Below are 19,506 nucleotides of genomic sequence, written 5' to 3'. Positions count from 1 at the left end.
CAGGCACCTGAAGGCTGTAATTGCAGCCTCCTCCGCAGGAGTGGTGGTGAAGGGGGATGACGCAGAGGGATTGGGGGAGGGGAGGGAGCGACAAATGCCATCTGAGGTCGCTGTGTCCTGGAAAGTCCTAGTCCTGGGATAAAGGACCCAGATTCCCGATGTACCTGGGGAAGATCCTGGGGCCCAAGGCACCTCCCGTGTGTGTGTGTGTGTGTGTGTGTGTGTGTGTGTGTGTGTGTGTGTGTGGTGTGTGTGTGTGTGTGTGATCGCGCATGCCCGCGTGTGCGTGTGGTGAGCAGCCGCAGCTGGAGGTGAAGAGGGGAGTAGCACACAGAAGTAGGGGTTGCCTGTGGGCGGGGGCGGGGACCCTCTGAAAAGAGAAAGCAAGATGGCTCCAGCCTCAGCATTCCTGGGAAGTGGGTGCCTGGGCAGCACTGATTTTAGAGCTGGGGTGGGGGGCGCTGAGCGACGACCCCACATTTACAAACAAGGGAGTGTCCTGGGCCCGCTGTCTCCCCACAGAGCCCTCCGTGGGCATGGCAGAGCTGGCTAGAAGCAGACTCCTAACGCGGTCAGCAAGCTGGCCTCTGGCCTGTGGAGAAGGAGAGGGGCAGGCGTGTCCGCGGGGGGCTCTGAGGGGAGGGGCGGGGCAGGAGAGGAGGCGGGGCTTCCTGCATTAGAGCCTGGGAGGGCGTGGTCCTGCCGCTGGACCGGGGACTGTAGGGGGAGTAGAGCCCCTGGGGCCTTTGCAGAGGTCTCACCACTAGGCAATATCGGCCTCAAAGGACCTGGCAGGGTGGTGTCTGAGCATTTTCCAAATCAAATTTAATGGCAGCTGCTTTTGTTTCCAGGCAGCCAGACGCACCGAGGGTTGGACGCTCCCTCCGCGCGGCGCCCAGACTGTCCTCCCTTTCCTGTTCCCGTGCCGCCCTCGCGTGGCCAGCTGCGGAACTTTCTCCCCCGCGCAGTTTAGGGACCTGCAGGCGGGTCCTCCTCCACCCTCCAAGTCCTGCAGGACCCAGGCTCCGGGAAGCCTCGAAGTGTCTCGAGGACCAAACCTCCCAGGTCCTAGGACTCGGAAGGCCTCGAGGCCTCCCCTCTCGGCTGTCCACAGGGGAGAACACGGACCCCCAGAGAGCCCGACTCGGTCAGACCTCAGGGAAGCCTGGTCCCTGCCTCCTGCCCTCTCCTTACGAACTGTTCTCCTAGGCGCCGCGGCATGGTGGCAGGCAAGCTGCGGGGCTGGGCTGACCTGTCACCCTGGGTAAACGTGGTGGGTGCTAGGAGAGTGTCACTGAGACCAGTATTGCTGATGGAGTCACATGGAGCCTCAAGAGGACACAGGTTGGCATCTTCCAGAGTCTTGGGGGCCAGTGAGGGAAGCAGTGGAGGTGGACAGAGAGACAGGTGCCACCTGAGCACCACACTCTGTCCTCACACACGGCAATGAGGAAGGGCACTCCCTGCCCAAGGTTGCTGGCTAGGAAGTGTGGCACCAGGCCTGGAATGCCAGGGGTATCAGCACGGAGACTGCCTTGGCTTTGCCATGAAGAAAGGAGGCAGAGGAGGTGTGAGCCTCCTGGTCAAGACTGTGACACTGAGGCCTACAGTCTAGGTGACCCCACCTCGGTCATACCCAGTCAACCAATGGACTTGCCAGTTTCCACGGCAGGAGGATGTGAAAAAGAACACAGGGCTGTGAGCCGTGATGGCCGAGGAATCGTGACCAGTACTCACTGATGACATGCTGCGGGCCAAAGCCTGTACTGAGCGCTCCTGGCTGCACACCTGAGGCAGGTACTGTTACAGCCTCATCTTACAGCTGAGGAAACTGAGTCACAGAGAGGCAAGGTCGTGGCAGAGCCAGAATCCACACCTTGGAGTGCCCTGAGACACGCCCTCAACCACTATGCTTCTCTCCACAGCCCATGGGGACTCTGAAGCAGGGTCCGGCTCTGGGAAGCCCTCCCCTCTCAGGGCACCCCATTACCAGTCCCGAACTGGGCATCCTCCCAGGACCCCCTGCAGGCACCTGGGTCTGGAAGGGGCATGGCCTTTGGCCAGCACCCTGCACGGCCCGAGCAGTGCACACGGCCCGAACAGTGCACACGGCCCGAGCAGTGCACACGGATGCTCGATGGCAGTCACTTTCAGATACTTTTTCTCTGTTTTGTTTGTTTGTAGTAGCAGTCCTAGGCCCCCCCCAATACCCCCCCCCCCGAAACAAAGCAAAATGTAGGTGGAATCTTAACACATAAGCCAGGAGACAGCGGACTGCTCTGGCTGGAGCTAGGGCCACCTGGGCTCAGGGAGACCCCTGACTTTAGAGCTCCTGGCTGTGATGGAGACTGAGAACCCCAGCTGAGATGGGGGAGGGTCTGTCCAGGGACCTGGGGGCGGAGGGAGGGGACCACTTGGTCTGTCTAGTCTGGAGAGCCGCATGCAAACGAGCTCCCCGTACCTTCAGGCTGGAGGGTGAGCAGGTGAGGAGGTTGGTGGCAGCAGCCTCTTACCTCTGGATAAGACCACTCTGGGGAGTAGTCGGTCACCATGAACACCCGGCCGCTCTGCTGCAGCATGCCCAGGGTGCCTTGGGCCGAGGCGGCCGAGACCACCTCAGCAACGTGCATGTAGGCCATGGTGCTGGCCCCGCCCTCGGCACTGCTGAGCTGCAGGCTCCCCTGCTGGGGGCTACAACAAGGCATGCACATCTCCGCCTGGGTGAAGGGGGCGCGGGCCCCGTCCTCCGACTGCGAGAGAGCCGCGCCGTCCCCCGACACCAGCTGGTGCCCATAGATGGTGCCGTTGCCCCCCTCCACGGAGATGAAGTCGTTGATCAGGTCGGAGAACTGGTTGCTGAAAGAGATGTCGAAGTGGTCCAGGCTGAGCTCCATGTTGGAGGTGTTGCCGAGGCCGGGCTGGGCCACGGGGTACAGTCCCTGAACCACATTTCCCGGGAGGATGGGCACGCCGCCCGTGCTGCGGATCACCCCGGGATTCTCAGGCTGTAGATAGTGCTCGGAGCTACAGGCCTGCAGCTCCCCAGACTTGATCAGACCCTCACCCCCTTCGGCCACCTGTGAGGTCTCCATGGTGACCTCCCCTTCCGCCGCCATGGCCTGGAAATTGGCCTGGAACTGCATGAGGTGGAGGGAGGAGGTAGATTCTATCCTTGTCTCCACGTGGCCACTGCAGGAGCTGGTTTGCGACGAGGCCTCCGTTTTCACCGTGGGCATCACAAAGGTGCCCCCAGAGTCACTCAGGCCGCTGTGGGCATTCTGCTCGAGGGGGAGGGGCTTGCCGGCGTCCTGCAGGAAGAAGCTGGGGGAAGGGGTCTGGTGGACGTGTGGGCTGTGGCCCGTCTGGCTGAAGCTGGATGTGTAGTCTTTGTTGGAGTCGATTGCACTGAAGTCCATCTGCTCCAGGGTGGTGCTGGGACTCAGGCCGCCGCCCGATGGCAGCAGGCCGGACCCCGCGGTCAGGGTGAGGGAGCCAGCCGCCGCGGCCGCTGCAGACGAGGAGTACGCCTCTTTGGCCATCTGCTGCTCGAAGGAGGTGTCCTCGGTCTTAATCTCCTTGGTGAGGACAGTGCTGAAGCTAAAGCCCCTCTCCGCAGGCGGGGAGTGCCGGACGTTGGCGCTGACCAGCTCGGCCTTCAGGCCACCACCCCCGTACGTCTGGCCCTGCTTTGGGTTATTGAGGAAACAGTCGGGGTCAAAGTTCATAGTGGTTTCCGGAATCTTCCGGCCACCGTCAAGGGTGGTGGAGAGGACCAGCTCTTCGGACACGTTGGTGGGCAGCATTGACAGACTTTCTGAGCTGCCCGTGGTGGGGAAGGCGAACTTGTGGCCGTCGGAGCTCATGGCCAGGACAAGGCCTTGCGAGGCGTCGGGTGACAGGAGGTGGTGGTTGGGGCCGGAGGTGGGGGACATGGTGTACACGGCCTCATTGGTGACCTCCGACATGAACACCGTGGCACTCTGGGACAAGCTCCCCATCACGGAGGCCACCGCCATGCTGGACACGCCGCTGACCACAGGGCTGTCCACCATGTCGGGGTCACTGTTGAGACCGCTGCTGATGGACACAGGGGAGCTTTGGGTGGTGTCGGGGACCTCGACCTGGTTGGTGGAGGAGACCTCAGTGCTGTTCTGGTGCAGCAGCACGGGCTTGGCCACCTTGCCGTTCCTCTTCTCGCGGCCCGAGCCCTTGCCGTGGCTGTGCTCGTGCTTGCCCTCGGACACGTCATTGTGCTGCACCTCCGAGTGGCCCCCGTAGCCCCCTGTCCGTGGCTCCACCTTCGGCGAGATGATGCGGTGTTTGGCACTGTTACACTTGTGATGCACACTGCTGCCCGCTCCTGCAGAGATCAGAAGCACACGCACACACACACATGCACGCACACAAAGAGAGAGTCAGAGCCGGGGTTGCGGCAGGCCCCATCTCTGAGCAGCTGGGACCTGGCACAGCCCTGCTGGGGAGCCTAGGCAGGTCCCTGAGCCCCCAGAGCAGGCGTGGCGCAGTCCCTCAGGGTCTGGGGCCCCCGACCCCAAGTCCTGGGGCTCTCACACACCCTGTGTCACCTTCCTCCACACCAGGGGTCCCCAAACTACGGCCCGCGGGCCGCATGCGGCCCCCTGAGGCCATTTATCCGGCCCCCGCCGCACTTCCAAAGGGGCATCTCTTTCATTGGTGGTCAGTGAGAGTACTGTATGTGGCGGTCTTCAAAGCACGGCGTCGCTCATGTACAGTGATGTGGGATGCACGCGTCACAGCTCCAGAAGTGCACCATATCACTTGTTATGGCTAGCAGTGACAAATATGGAACCAGACAGTGACCATCTCATTAGCCAAAAACAGGCCCATAGTTCCCATTGAAATACTGGTCAGTTTGTTGATTTAAATTTACTTGTTCTTTATTTTAAATATTGTATTTGTTCCCGTTTTGTTTTTTTTTACTTTAAAATAAGATATGTGCAGTGTGCATAGGGATTTGTTCAGGTTTTTTTTTTATAGTCCGGCCCTCCAACGGTCTGAGGGACAGTGAACTGGCCCCCTGTGTAAAAAGTTTGGGGACCCCTGCTCCACACCATCCTTGACTTGCTTTTCAAATAGTGACTGCAGTGCCCCAGGACAGGGGAGGCGGGGAAGGAGAGGTTGGAGAGGATGCCATCTCCAGGGCAACCCCTTCCACTATCAGAGCAGACGCCTTCCCTGGGAAGGCTCTTGCTGGCTGGGGGCTCAGCCCAGGATGGATGCCTGGTCCCTCTGTCCGGCTGCTGGAAGCCTCCACCCCTGCTCATGAGGCATGGCACTTCAGGGAGTACCTTCAGGGAGTCCCTTTCCGCCAGGTAGTGGGGAACCACCCTGGGACAGGGAGCAGAGAGGGAGGGGCATGTTTTTGAGGGAGGCACTCTGTGGATTAGCTCTTGGCAGGGACCAATGGGCGATCGGTCAGACTTTGCTCCGGAGGCCAAAAGGTATTTGGGGCCACCATCCTCTCTTTAGCTAGCTGGCCTGTCCTCAGCTCTTTGCGGGACAGTTTTTTCTAAGACGCAGCCAGGACAGAGCCCCAAGCCCCTAGTTCAGCGGCGAAGGAAGAGGCCCAGCGCAGAGTGCTTCTGAGCTCCAGTGAGTTGGGCCTTGCGTCCGGGGGGACAGCTTCTCTCCCCTCTCCCCCTCTGTCATCGTTTTCAGTCCGTCGGATAAGGGCCATTTTTCTCTTTGTAGAAGGGTGACTAGTCCCCTGACCCTGTTACAGCTTCGCCACCAGGATGCCTACACACGTGAAGACGGCGCGGAGAAGTGACGTGACCCTCTAATGGAAATGGCTAATTAAGGCAGCTCAGGGAGTAGAGAACGCACATTTCAAAGAGCAAATGCCATTATCGGAAAAAGATACATTCAGATGCATAGTGCTGGACACTTCACATTCTCCAAGAGGACGGTCCTTAAAGAAAGAGTTTCAGCGGGAGGGGTCCCATTGATTCAGAACGGATTTTCCTGAAAAGCCAGGGTTGGTCTGGTGCCGGGGAACATGGGCTTCTTGCAGACCCAGCCCAAGGGCAGCAGAGGCCTGCAGGGCACTGCCGTGGGTGGTCTGAGGAGGCCTGCAGGGCACTGCCGTGGGTGGTCTGAGGAGGCCTGCAGGGCACTGCAGTGGGTGGTCTGAGGCCTGGAGCCCATCCGCATGCACCCCTCAGCTCTGCTGCCCCCACTCCTAGGGGAGCTGCCTCCCTGGAAGCCGCTCTCTCCTGCCCAAGTGGGTTGTCCTGCAGCTAGTGGGGCAGGACCACGGTGGGTGGGTCCTGGGTGCCGTGTTGTCACTTGACTCCGGGCCAACCCCCTTCCCTCCCTGGACATCACTGCGACCCCTGAAGAGGAAAGGCGTGCCCGCTGCCTGGCAGATGGCCCTCGGCCCTGGTCCTGTCGCGCCCAGCTGCCCCCCGGGGCCCCGCTCACCCAAGCTGCCGGTGCACAGGCAGTTGTGGGTCCGCGGCTGCGGCTTGGTCTGGTGGCTGTCGAGGATCTGCTGCACCAGCTGCTCCACCGAGAAGCCCGCGCTGCTGTTGCCATTGCTGCAGGTCCACTTGATGCCGTGGACTGGGGGAGACAGAGGAGGGCGGTCAGGGCCAGGGGGTGTGGACGCCGCCTAGAAGCATGGGACCCAGGCCCTCCCAGAGCGCAGCCCCAGGTCTGCTAGGAGGCTGGCTGGAGGGACAAATCAGGAGGGAAGGGGAGCCCACCAGGCCCCGCTGGGGAGCTCCCTGCCCTTCCCCCTCCCCCCTTCCCTGTGTCCAGCCAGGGGAGTGGATGCCTCGAGACTGGCTTTGGTTCCCCCAGAGTCCAAGGGCACCAGGGTGGCTCTTCCAGGGATCCTGGAGGAAAAGAGATGGGGCCTTCCTAGACTGCAGGTGGCAGAGATGAGAGGAGAGGGAGTTGGGGTCCGGCTCCCAGCACTGTCCCAGGGAGGAGGCTGGCCCAGAGGACTGCTGCAGCTGCCTGAGCCCCCCGGACCTTTCCGCCTCAGGGGCTGCGGGGACAGGGCTGAGGGCTCACACGGCCTGGGCGGTGGGTGCCCACTAATGCCTGGCCAGCCACCTGGCTGGCTCAACCCTCCTTGGCCCTGGACCTCTGCTGCCCCTAGTATTGACACGGGGGGGGGGTGTCCCTGAATGGCAGAGGGTTGTCTCCACACCTGCTTGGCAAGATGGGGCCAGAAGTCTAAAATACACAGACTTGCCTGGCCGAGTGTGTGGGCTGGCTGGGGTTCATGCTCACTCTCTCCGCTCTCCTTTCTCAGCCGCGGCAGCCCGGCCAAGAGGTGGCCGAGCCCTGGGTGGCACGTTGGGCACGTGGCACAGCCCAGCTCTCTCTGGGGTCCAGAGGCAGTGAACCAACAGCCCCGAGGTTCCAGGAGGGACCCAGGCTGCTGAGAGGGGAGAACGGGTGGGGGGAGCAGGCAGTCTGGGAGGAGCAGGGCTCAGGGTCACACCAGGGAGACACCGGTGACTTTGCCGATACAAGAACAATTCCTTCCTCCTGTGGCTGAGTTTCTCACATGGACCCGGGGGAAGGGCTGTCTGCTACGACTCACGTCGCCAGCCCTTGTCTGTGAGGGGCGCCAGGACACAGACGCACAGGGAGACAGTCTACACAGCGGGCAGGGGCTGGGCCAGAGAATTTCTGGATGCTTAATGTAAGTTACCTACTGTCTTGAAACATCCAATATGCAGACTGCCTCCCTCCCCCTCCGGTGCGGGGAGAAGCCCCCTCCTCAGAGGTGGTAAGTTGTTAGTACTGAATATCAAATACTATCAAGATGATTTTTAACATGTCATGCTCTGCTTCCCGCCACATAATGAATCAGCGGGAAAGGAGATTTCCACCTAGATTTGAGTCCAGATTTTGGTCTTTACTTGCTGTGTAAATTGGAGCAAGTCACGAACCCTGAGCCTCAGTTTCCTCATCTGTACAATGGGGGTAGCATAGCATCTGCTTGACATGGTGGCTCAGAGGAAACCTGATCCACTCCTGGGGCCACCTCACGTGTACCCAACAGAGCTGCTGCTGTCACAGCCGTGCGCGGCGAGGATGGTGACACGCAGCACAAACCACTGGCCTCGCCCCATGGCTGATGCTACGGGGACGGGGGTTCTTGCAGTGAAATCCACAGAAGGCTCAGCCTCGGCACGCCGGGGGCTGGGAGGGGAGCTCCCCGGAGTCCACCTTGTCAGCACTGGCACCGTTAGATGGAACTTCTGTAGTTTTGCAAAGGGAGGGTTGTGATCTGCCCGGAATTCCCGTGGGTGCTCGTCCTTTCCTGCACACCTGCCCTGGGGACACACTCATGGTCCTTGCTGTCCGCTCCATCCTGCTGAGGCTCTTCCAGAAGGCCTTGGGGCTTCACCAGCACCACGGCCCATGGGCCTGGTCTCAGCGGGTCTTGGGTTCTGGCAGGTCATAAAGGAAATGGGCGGGGTGCCGAGGGCTCCTGTCCCCCAGCTCTCCAGGCTGTCTGGTGTCGGGGCTTGAAGTCATGGGTGCCTGTTCGGAGTGCTATGGGTGGGCACGGGCAGGGCGTGGTGGTGAGTTTGACCCCCCTTTCCTCAGGTGGGCAGCCCCCGCCGTGGGGTCCCTTGGGGAACCCTCCAGCAGCACCAGGGGGCTGTGCTCCTGCTGGCTCAGGCCACCTTGTCCCCAGCAGCTGGAATGGAAGGCCTAGGCCAGGGGTTTGCAAACCTCATGGCCATCATGGAACCTGTTTATCAAATAAACCTTCACCTGGAAATCCAATATGGAAGTCAGCTAATAGCAGAGGGGGCCTGGCTGAGGCAGCAGTGAGGGCCAGGGTTCCCCGGCCTGTCCCCATGCCCTGGGCCCCTTGGCTGAGCGCCTTTCCCAGGCTCCTCATTTTACAGATGAGTAAACAGAAGCTGGGCGGGGGGACGGCACGCAGGACTCAAGCGCCCCCCCCCCCCCTGCAGTATTGCACATACAGATGGCACGTCCCAGTGTCTGTTCCCACCCACAGCCGGGGGGGTTCTGATATCCTCGGTCTGGGGTGGTGCCCAGGCTTTGTGAAGAGCACTCCAGGGGTTCCCCCCATGTGGTCAGGATGGGGAACACAGCTCCATCCTGAGCCTCAGTTCTGCAGGCGCTGCAGGTCTGGGAGCAGAACCGTCCAGTCCCCTGGAGCTCCTGGGCGTGGCGTCTGCCTCTGGGCCACTTGGAGCAGACGGAGCAGACGGTGCTCATGGAACCAGAGCCGGTGACCTTGGGGAAACCCCCACCGACTCTGAACTTGGCTGTCCGGAGAGAAGAGACCCACCTCTGGCTTCCTGCCAAGTGGCCACAGCACGCCCAGAGGTCTCGGGGGGCGGGGTGGGCTTGCCAGTCCCCAGTGGCAGACATCCGGTCACTCTTGGCTAGGGCCCGTCATCCTTGACAATGGTGTGCTCAGTCCTCAGATGGGGCTTCTGCTCCAGCCCCAGGCCCCTGTGGGGGTCCCCCACTGCCTTCTCCCTGCTCTTCCTCCCCTCCTGCGGTCGTGAAGGTTATAAAATGAAAACCCAGTGAAGGGTGACAGATTGCGAGCAGAGAATTTCTGGATGCTTAATGTAAATTACCTACTGTCTTGAAACATCCAATATGCAGATTGCCTCCCTCCCCCTCCAGTGGGGGGAGAAACCCCCTTCTCAGAGGTGGTGAGTTGTTAGTACTGAATATCAAATACTATCAAGACGGCTTTTAACATGTCATGCTCTGCTTCCCGCCACGTAATGAATCAGCGGGAAAGGAGATTTCCACAGGGAAAAGAGCACTGTGTGAAAGGAAGGTTAATGAGCGCGCACTGGAGGTCCCCTCCCCACCCTTCCCCCTTCCTACAGGCAGCAGCTGGGGGACTCAATGACCCGTGAGGGCAGGGTCTGGGCTAGGGGTGCAGGAGGAGGAAGGGAATTTCTGGAAACAACCTGGTGGCTCTGGGTCAGCAGGATCGATCCTCATTTCCAGGCCACAGCAGGTCACCTCGGCCAGAGGGAAGGTTGTTCAGAGTGCTGCAGCCCAGTGGGGACCTGGGCCTGCCCAAGTGGTGGAGGGGGACTGTGTGCCCAGGAAGCCTGGGACAGGGGAGGGTGACAGACAGGACATGCCCGGGGCCAAGCTGGCTCAGGCACAGGGCAGGGCTGCCCGGGGGTCCCTACTGGTCCCAGCGGGTGGCGTGTTGTGGGGTGCTCCCGTGGCGTCATCAGCAGTTCCGCTGTTGCTCTGGAACACGTGTGCCCCGGCCCGACACCGGCCCTGGCTGGGCCGCCTGCAGCACGCCCTGTGTGAGGACTGTTCTTCTGAGAGGAGGCTGGGGTGGCTGTCACAGGAGCTCACCGGCCCATGCCAGCTCGGACCTGGCCTGTACCCAGCACTTACCCTAATTACCACCCCTGGCTAGACAGCAGCGGTCCCACTAATATGAATAATCAAAATGAAATCAAGGACACCAGCATGGGGCCATGCTTTGGAGAGCATCTTCTGATGCACAATTTACCCAAGAGGCAGCCAACTGCTGTGACAAGTAATTGAGAGCTGGGGGTGGGGCTGGAGGGGGGAGTGGAGAGCTCGGGTGGGGCTGGGAGCTGGAGGGGGGGAGCTGAAAGGAGGAGGGGGGCTGGAGGGGGGAGCTGGGGGCTGGAGAGGTGAGGGGGGCTTGGAGGGGGGAGCAAGAGGGGCTGGAGGGGGGAGCTGGGAACTGGAGGGGGGAGGTGGGGCTGGAGGGGGAAGCTGTGGACTGGAGGGGGAGCTGGGGGCTGGAGGGGGGAGGTGGGGCTGGAGGGGGAAGCTGTGGACTGGAGGGGGAGCTGGGGGCTGGAGGGGGGAGGGGAGGCTGGAGGGGGAGCAGGGGGTGGCGTGGGGGACCTGGCTCTTCAGGTGTGGCTGCTCCACCCCAGCCTCAGGGGAGAGGCAGAGAGCATTGGCTAGGGCAGATGAGGCCTGAGCCCAGGTCAAGCTCAGTTGTCACCCCCTGCACAGACAGACCGTGTCCCTACAAGGTTCTTAGGTTGAAGCCCTAAACCCAAAGTGACTGTTTGGAGACAGGGCCTTCCAAGAGATTAATAAGGTTAAATGAGGTCATGAGGGTGGGGGGTCCTAATCCAACAGGACTCGTATCCTTGTAAGAAGCAAGAGACACCAGGAGAGTGCACACACTGAGCCTGGCCATGGCCACGGAGGACACAGCAGGAAGGCGGCCCACCCTCTGCAAGCGGCAAGAGGGGCTTCACCAGAAACCAACCCTGCCGACACCTTGATCTTGGACTTCCAGCCACCAGATGGTGAGAAAATTAATTTCTATGAGAAAATGAACTCATTTAAGCCACCCAGTCTGTGCTATTCTGACCCCCTGGCATAGGGAGATTACGTGTTTAATCTCTTAGCAATTCTTTGAGAATGAATTATTGTCCTTATTGAGAACCAAAACTCAGCAAGTTATGCAACCTGCCCAAGGTCACACAGCAGAGAAGTGGGGGCAGTGAGGGGTTGCAGTGTCAGGCTGAGCCAGCTGCCTGCCAGGGTCTCTCTGCCAGCACTGCCCCCCAGGGACCTAGGAATGCCTGGATGGATAAGGGGTGCTGCTCCACCCAGAGGCTGGGATTCCTGCTCACTCAAAGCTAGAGACACTGCACTTCCCGGAGAGAGGGACTCTGGTCTACGGGGTGGGGGCCGGGGAGCTGGTGACTGTGTAGGTAACCCAGAAACGTGGGGTTGGGCTAGAGGTTGTCTCCCCAGCCCCCCCCCCCCGCTGTCTCCTGCCCTCTCTCTATGGAGGGTGCCACTGTCTCCGAGGGCCAGGTGGGCTGGTGGGGAGGGGCACAAGCTCTCAAGGCCCTGGCCCCTCCATTGTGACCTTCCTCCCTGGAGCCAGGACAGCTGGGTCAGAGCGTGTGGTCACCGGACTGGCTGTGGCACCTGGACCACGGCAGAGGAAAGGGTCTGGGTCCCCAGGGCGCAGGGCAGGAAGCAGGAGGCGGGACCTGCTGTGGACCTGCTCCCGGAAGATATGGGGCCAGCAAGAGTGAGAGGGAGTCCTGGGCCAGGAACATGTCTCAGTGGCTGAACCTGGGCCGCTGGGGCTCCCGGAGGCCTGGCCACGTTCATCGTGGAGACTGGGGGGGCGTTTAGGGGATGACACTTCTATGAAAGATGGGGAACCCCCAAAAAGACTCCTCTCAGAGAAGGTAGGACTGGTGGGGGCAGTGTTGGGCTCTCAGACGGGGGTTCCTTGCCTGGATTTCTAGTCACTGAGGGTGGGACTGGGGAGGGGACCCACCTAGTCAGACATGGGGACCCAGAAGGGCCTCCTCTTCATTGTCAGCGGAAACCACAGCGGGTATTCCTGACACGGCTACTCTAAGCAGCGGTGGGACGTTACTGACGGCCAGGGCAGACCCTGAGCCCCGTGTCTGAATGAGCTGTGCAGGAAGAAGTGGCCGGGATCCAGACATGCGGAGGGCCGGTGGGAGACAGATGCAAGGAAGATCTCTGATTTCTCTGGACCTTTTCCTCATCTGCAAAGTGGGTGCCCAGCTCTGGTTCACCTGACGACCTGTCACTGTGCCCTAAGGGACTTTAAAGACACCCAGATGAGTGAGCCCCACGCCGAGGATCCTGATTCGGTGCATCCACAGGAGAGCTGAGGCTGGCCAGGGTCAAGGGCCCCGAGCCAGAGACCCCTTCTGCCCTGAAACATCATTGGAGGGGAACTGGACAAGGAGTCAGAAAGGAGAACTCGGGAAGGCCCTCACTCCATGGCGGCCCCACGAGCCGGGGAGCGCTAGCTGGCTGCCCCTTTGCCCTGTGCAGCAGTGTCTTCTAGAAGGAGGACCAGGGTGCACCAGCCAGAGCGTGGGCCACTCCAGTAACGGCACTGGCGGCGCCTGCCGGAACAGATGTTTGGCCTTTTCTGCAAGGGAAGAGGTTTCTTGGTGGTGTGAGGAGCAGATAACAAGTGGCACATTGGTTACAGAGATAACCCGGCCCAACAGAGGCCCCCAGTGGTGGGGGGCCCTTCCTTCTTGCCCCCACCAGCCTGGGTGCATCCAGTTCTCAATGCTCAGTAAAGACCTGTAAAAAGGGTGACCATATAGCTTGCTGCCCAGACAGGTCACCTTGGAGGCAGACCGGTGTGGTGATCATCCAGAGGGACGATGGTACAAACTGGGATGCTCCCTGGTGGCCCGGGATGTGTGGTCACCCTATTTAAGGAACTGCATGACAAAGGCCTCTCAGTGCGTGAATGAGCCCAACTGGATTCCTCCTTGGAGTTGTTGACATGGGAAGGCAGTCTCCATGGCAACAAAGTCAGTGGGAAATGGCAGCGCGTTGGTTTAATTTTCGCTGTACTCTTGTTGACAGGGATAAAGGCTCTGCCTCTGATTTCTTGGTTCAACTGGATAACGTTTTCATTAGGTTTAACTTCTCATATCCAGACACCCACATACTATTCAATTTCCCTGGCTCGTCTTCAACTCTCAGTCTCCTACTGGTCCTGAGGACATGGTCAGAAATCTCATTTTGAAGAGTTTGGAGGCTGGTTGGGGACAGGATGGCACGTGTGCTCAGGGACGTAGGTGCCGTAGCCTGAATGGGTTTGCAGTTCCTGGTTCTGGATGTTGGGGATGTGGGTCAGTGGGACCTGACTCCCGCCCCCCCCACCCCCGTCTTTCACGGGGAGGCACAGGTGTGCTCCAGTGGTCACGGTGCCCTGGAGAAGGCGGAGTGCCTGAGAACTTAACACAGCCACTGCCCCTCCCAGCTGGGACGGACCTCAGCCCGCTGGGGAGAGGCCAGGAGGAGGGGCTTCCCAATCAGGAGTGTCACAGCTGTGATGTCAGGGGAGCCAGCCGCGTGGGTGTGGTGCTCCCTGCACCTCTGCACGTGGCCACACCGACCATCTCCTAGAGACTCCGTGACACAGTGGCCCTGGCTCAGTGTTTGGGCACCGGCCCTGCTGACTGGACACGAATGTGGCGTCGCGGGCCATCCTGAGGCTCTAGAATCTCCCGGAATTCTGCACGCCGCTGTAGGAAGAGCGTGAATGTACTTGAAGCTCTCTGATGGTCTGGTGATGTCGGAGGCTCAGTTTGGCCGAGAGAGAAGCAGCTTTGGCGATTACCTCGCATCCAGGGGCCACGTGGGCCCGGGAACCCTCTTCTCACTGGAGTTTAACTGCAACCCATCCTTCCTGGCCCAGGCCGAGGGCAGAGAGGACAGGCAGTGACTGCTGGCCTGAGCAGCCCCTCCTGGCCACTGGCAGTGGGGGCAAGGAACCCAGTAGTGTTCCAGACAGTTTCCATCTTGCTTCTTGTGAGACTTGGGGCTCAGGTGTTCGGAGGTGTCACCCACAGGGAGGCAGGTGCCATCGAAAGAGGTAGCTGCCTCTTGGCTCCTAACATTGTGGCCCGGAACCTTTGATTTTCAAAGAGAAGCTGGAGATCTAGAGATTTTAATGTTGGCAAGGAATTCTAAGTTTAACCAAACCACCCCCCAGGATGAGTAGGACTGTGTTAGCTCTGGGTGACAGTCAGCCACGGGACGTGGGCGGTGCTCCTTGTATCCCCAATTCCAGCTCAGAGGTGCACCCTGCCAAAGTCTCCTGCCTGAGCGGATGTCAGAAAGGAGCCGGGAGTTTGTAACTGCAGGTGGTACGTGGTGCCCAAACAGCCCTGAGTGGCAAGTAGCCAGGGAGAGACAGACTCAAAAGGAGTATCTCTCTTTTAGTTCTCCTTTGTGGGGGCCAGTTCTGCTAAATAAAAAATTTTAAAAATTTTTTCTGAAGTGAGAAGCAGGGAGGCAGAGAGACTCCCGCATGCGCCCGACCGGGATCCACCAGGCATGCCCACCAGGGGGCAATGCTCTGCCCATCTGGGGCATTGCTCCACTGCAACCAGAGCCATTCTAGCACCTGAGGAGGAGGCCATGGAGCCATCTTCAGCGTCCAGACCAACTTTGCTCCAATGGAGCTTTGGCTGTGGGAGGGGAAGAGAGAGACAGAGAGAAAGGAGAGGGAGAAGGGTGGAGAAGCAGCTAGGCTCTTCTCCTGTGTGCCCTGGCCAGGAATTGAACCCGGGACTTCCACATGCTGGGCTGATGCTCTACCGCTGAGCCAATAGGCCAGGGCCCTCTAGATGAACTTTAGCCAGAGGGAGAAAGGCATATTTGCAAAATGAGCTGGCTCCTCCCAGCATAGCAGGAAAAGCAGCACACCCTACCTACAATCAGCCCTGCCTCCATGCCTACTACCTGCTCTGCTCCCGGCCAGGTGGGGAGGTGCCCAGGATACAGTCTGGCAGAAGAGAAGGATGACAGGAACCCACCCAGCCTGCCCCCTAGCCAGCAGGCCTTCACTAAAGGGACAACCAGCACGGGCAGGGAAATCCTCTCTGAGCCTTCTGTCCTGTCCTCACCACCGCAGTGACTCCGGGTCCTGCAGACACAGGCAGGGACCAGAGCCTTCTGGGCCTTCTGTCCTTAGGGACAGAGCTGCTCCCTGGGCCCTGGGTCTACTGTGGGGACAGGGACGCAGATGTGCTTCCTTTGACGGCATTCCGGGGCTGGCTTCTCTTGACTTCAAGTCACGAAGCGTCTGTTTGTGCCGGGCACTAACATTTGACTTGTAACACGAGGAAACTTGGAGGGCAGCACGCCCTGTCCCAGATTCTGTGGAAAGGCCTCCAGGGTCCTGGAACACCCAGAACCCCACACTCCCTTCTCTGTGCGTGTTCCAGGTCAGCACTGGCTCCGGCGTCTGCCTCCTTCCCACTGGAGTCTGAGAACCAGCCGCTGCTCTGAAGCCCAGGGCCTGCTCCCCAAGGCGGGGTCTCGTGGTCGGCTCTGGCTGGAGTGGGCTTTTGGCCGGGAGCTCTCAAAAAGCATGAGAATCTCGCTTGTTAACGTTCAGTTTCCTAAGGCCCACTCAGACCTGAGGACTCAGAATGTCTTGGAGGGTGGAGCCTGCCTTTTTATCGACCTGCCCAGGTGTTTGTGACGTGGGCCGCCGCCCCTGGCGCTGAGCCACCCCTCTGCCCAGGATGTGTGGGGCTGGGGGCACTGGGGGGGGGGACCACCACTGCTCTGGCTGCCCCGAGTCCCATGGTGGGCACACCTACTCGTTCCTGACTCCCAGCCCCCCCCCCCCCCCCTTCAGAGGCGAGGACACTGGAAAACACATCCAAGAGAACATTTCTGGCAGAAAAAAATCCTCCTTTCTAAGAGCAGCCTCCCTTTCCCCAGACTGCCCTCCCCACCACTTCACCTCCTATCTCACATGCCCCAGACTGTGGTTTCGTGGGGGCTGCACCTCTGTGACTTGCTTTGCCAGGTGATGTCTGAGGCAGAAAAGAAAGGGGGTGCACTTGCTCCTCCCCACCCAAGCCCACTGCCCCAGACTTGCAGAGCAGGTCCAAGATGGCCTCCCACCACTTCCCAGGCTCCCTTGCAGCCAGGGCCCCAGGCACGGGTGGGACAGTGCCTCCTGTCTACAGGCTCCGGAGGAGCCGGGCTGGGGAGTCCCGCTCCTGCAGACCGCGGGCCTCTCGGAGCCGCTCTGCTGCTAGCCCACCAGGTGGCGCTAATTGACCAGGAACGGGTTTTGGTGCAGCATCGGGAGAGGGAAGCCTTTGTTGATTTTACTTCTTGATATTTCTATAATCACCAGGATTACAATCTAAGCAAAAAAGCAAAACAAATAAACACTTCCCCTCTTACTGGATCTTTGGTCTTTGTCTGGAAAATTATGAGGAAACAACAGATGCACCAACTATAAAACCCTCGGCTTGGGCGTTGCAACAGCGAGGGCCTCCTGGACGTGGGGGAGGGGGGTGGGGGCACTGGAGACGGAGGGCTCAGTGGCTCAGCACGTGGGGCTAGGAGCCCAGGAGGGGCAGGCCTGCCAACCAGCCCGCTCCCCGCCAGCCCCTGTCACGCCCGCCCCTTTGTAGCAGTGAGGAGTTCCCCGTCTCCATCTGCGCTGGGCTCTGCCGGGTCCCTGGCGGCTTGTGGCACTGGCCTGGCAGTCACACAGAGGCTAGGAATGTGCTCTTCTTGAGGGCGCAGTGAGGGGCCCGGACGTGGCTCCTGAAAACACTAGTAGGCTGCAGGGGCACCCAGACCAGAGCTGACCTGGGCGTCTGAGTATGGCTGGGGGCCGGAAGAGCATACTCACTGACCCCACATGGGCTCACCCTCCTTCACATGACCTCTAGCCCCCTTCACATGACCTCCACCCCCTCCTTCACATGACTTCTACCCCCCCCCACATGACCTCCACCCCCTCCTTCATGTGACCTCCACCCCCTCCTTCACTGTGACCTCCACCCCCTCCTTCACTGTGACCTCTACTGCCCACACTCAACTCAGCCTCCTCCCTCACACTCAGCATAGCCTTGATCACCTCATTCTCCGCATGCATGGCCTTCACCCTCTCAAATTCAACATGGCCTCCTCAACATGGCGGCTGCTTCCTCATACTCAGCATGACCTTTACCCTCTTGCCCTCAACATGACCTCCATCACTGCATATCTGCTTGTCCTTAAAGCGTGACCACTCCCTCACCTTCGTGCCACGCTGTGTGTCTGCTTTTGCCTGTGTCCCCTGCCATGCTGTAGTGCACAAACCCGCCCGGGAGGCCCCTGCCTCCTGCCCGGCCCCGAGTCCCTGAACTCATCAGGACCTGGGCGAGTCCGCCCCCAGGAGCCTGCTGCCTATTGCCGTGTTCGGTTCTCTGAATTTCCAGGCTCCCGAAGGCAGAGCCGTCCTTGCCCGCGGTGCTGTCTGCTTTGGACCCGGCAGCTGGCACAGCTCTCCAGTTTGCCTTCCTGGGGATTGAGCCTGAGCTCCTCCCATCCGGCACCTTGCCCCAGGCCCGCACAGGGCAGGGCTCAGAGCAGTCACTCTAAAAGCTGGTTCCAGCCCAGTGTTGCTGGGTGCAGGAGTCCCTGAAGGGCTGTCCAGCTGGCCTTTCAGTGCCCACTCTTGGCATAGAGCTTGGCACGGCTCAACCTCAAGACACAGGGCCAGCTTCCTTGATTGCATGTGGAAGGCCACAGCTGCGCACCTGCGTGCTTGTGTCCACGATGTCACGTGACAGCCATGGCCACAAGGTGGGGCTCCCTTCCCTGAAGGATGATGGTGAGGCCCAAGAGGCCGGGTGACTGGTTCCGGGTCCCACTGCACTCCGTCCGAGCCCAGCTCCTGGGTGGCCGTCTGCACCTCTCTCCCAGTCTCACTACCGCTCAAACCCACTCATCCGCTTTCCATGGGGAGATGTCAGGCACCGGTTCTGGTCCAGATTGCGCCTGTATGTCCACCTGAGCCTGCCAGTCTGTGCTCCCAGGCACTGGGGCAAGGTGGCTACATGTGTGGGTGATAAGGGCCCTCGCGTTGTGCACATGTGAGCATGTGTACCAGCCGCAGGTGTGTACCAACCAGCATGCCTGCGAAAACACGTGTGTGGATGCGGACCCTGGGGCCAGCCCCCCAGGCTTGGCTGTGTGGTACTGCTGAGGACACCACCACAGAGGTCCCCGGACCCCGGAGCAACAGCTGGGGACCTTGGGCAAGGACGTAGGAATGCAGCCCAGTCCGGAAGACACTAGTGGGGCTGCTGATGAGCTCTGGGGCTGCGTGAGCTGCAGGGAGACCCAGGCCTTGCTTCGGAATGCAAGGCCATCTGGCCGCCAGGGTGGGGACAGCTGGGGCAAGGGCTGTGAACACAGCTTAAAACTCAAGCCCTCCGCTCACTCTGGATGGCACAAGCTCACAGATGCTTAGCTGGGAGGTGGCTAGCAGGCCCGCCCCCTTCCGGGCTGCCAAGGCATGGGCAGGGCAGAACGCCATGGGTAATCAGAGGAGCGGGTCCACTCCACGGGAACCAGTCCCAGCAGGCTCCCTGACAGCTTACCCAGAGTAGAGGGCGGAAGGCAGGGGCACAGTGGCTCAGAACCGCTGTGGTCCTGGGCAGCCAAAGGTCACTGAGCAAGCTCCCCACCGGGCTAGTTGGACACAGGCTCAGAGCCTGTCTAGCACTCCTCCCCACTCAAAATTGACCTGGGAGGAGAGGACCCACTTGCCGAGCCCCCCTCTCATGCCATGGCAGTTTGCTGGCCCCAAAGCTGGTGCCTGCTCAGAGTAGCTGCATTGGAACAGACCCCAGAATTTCCAGGATGACATGCGCAGGGCTTTAGGTCACATTCACTTGCACTCTGTAAACTCTCTCAGACGGGAACCGAACTGGTCACCCTCAGGCCTTGGGCCAAGATGAGCAGTTCTCAGCTGAGGTCCTACAGGGGCACCCAGCTTGAGCTCGGCTCCACTTGGCCCCGAATGACTCACATGTCAAACCCGAGTGCCCAAAGTACAGTATGTCAAGTTGGTAGTGCTGAGCAAAAGACTACATTTCCCAGACTTCTTTGCAAACAGGCATGACCATCTGACCAAATTCTGGCCAATGATAC

At 60.2% G+C, this 19,506-nt stretch overlaps 1 protein-coding gene across 5 annotated transcripts in view; it reads right to left on the bottom strand.

The window, feature by feature from the left end:
• The window catches only part of LOC136399599 (calmodulin-binding transcription activator 1-like), a 729,052-nt gene that overhangs the window by 86,440 nt on the left and 623,106 nt on the right, over window positions 1-19,506 (bottom strand). For all 5 annotated transcript variants that reach the window (XM_066374925.1, XM_066374924.1, XM_066374926.1 and 2 more), the window contains 2 exons: window positions 6,463-6,603; window positions 2,514-4,360 (listed from right to left, as the gene is read on the bottom strand). In XM_066374925.1, coding sequence (XP_066231022.1) covers window positions 2,514-4,360; window positions 6,463-6,603 — 1,988 coding nt within the window. The remainder of the gene's footprint in view (window positions 1-2,513; window positions 4,361-6,462; window positions 6,604-19,506) is intronic.

The sequence above is a fragment of the Saccopteryx leptura genome, chromosome 3 (assembly GCF_036850995.1).
Source record: "Saccopteryx leptura isolate mSacLep1 chromosome 3, mSacLep1_pri_phased_curated, whole genome shotgun sequence".
NCBI classification, from domain to species: Eukaryota; Metazoa; Chordata; class Mammalia; order Chiroptera; family Emballonuridae; genus Saccopteryx; species Saccopteryx leptura.
The sequence above is the reverse complement of the archived record's forward strand: the minus strand, read 5'-3'. Positions and strand labels throughout refer to the sequence as shown.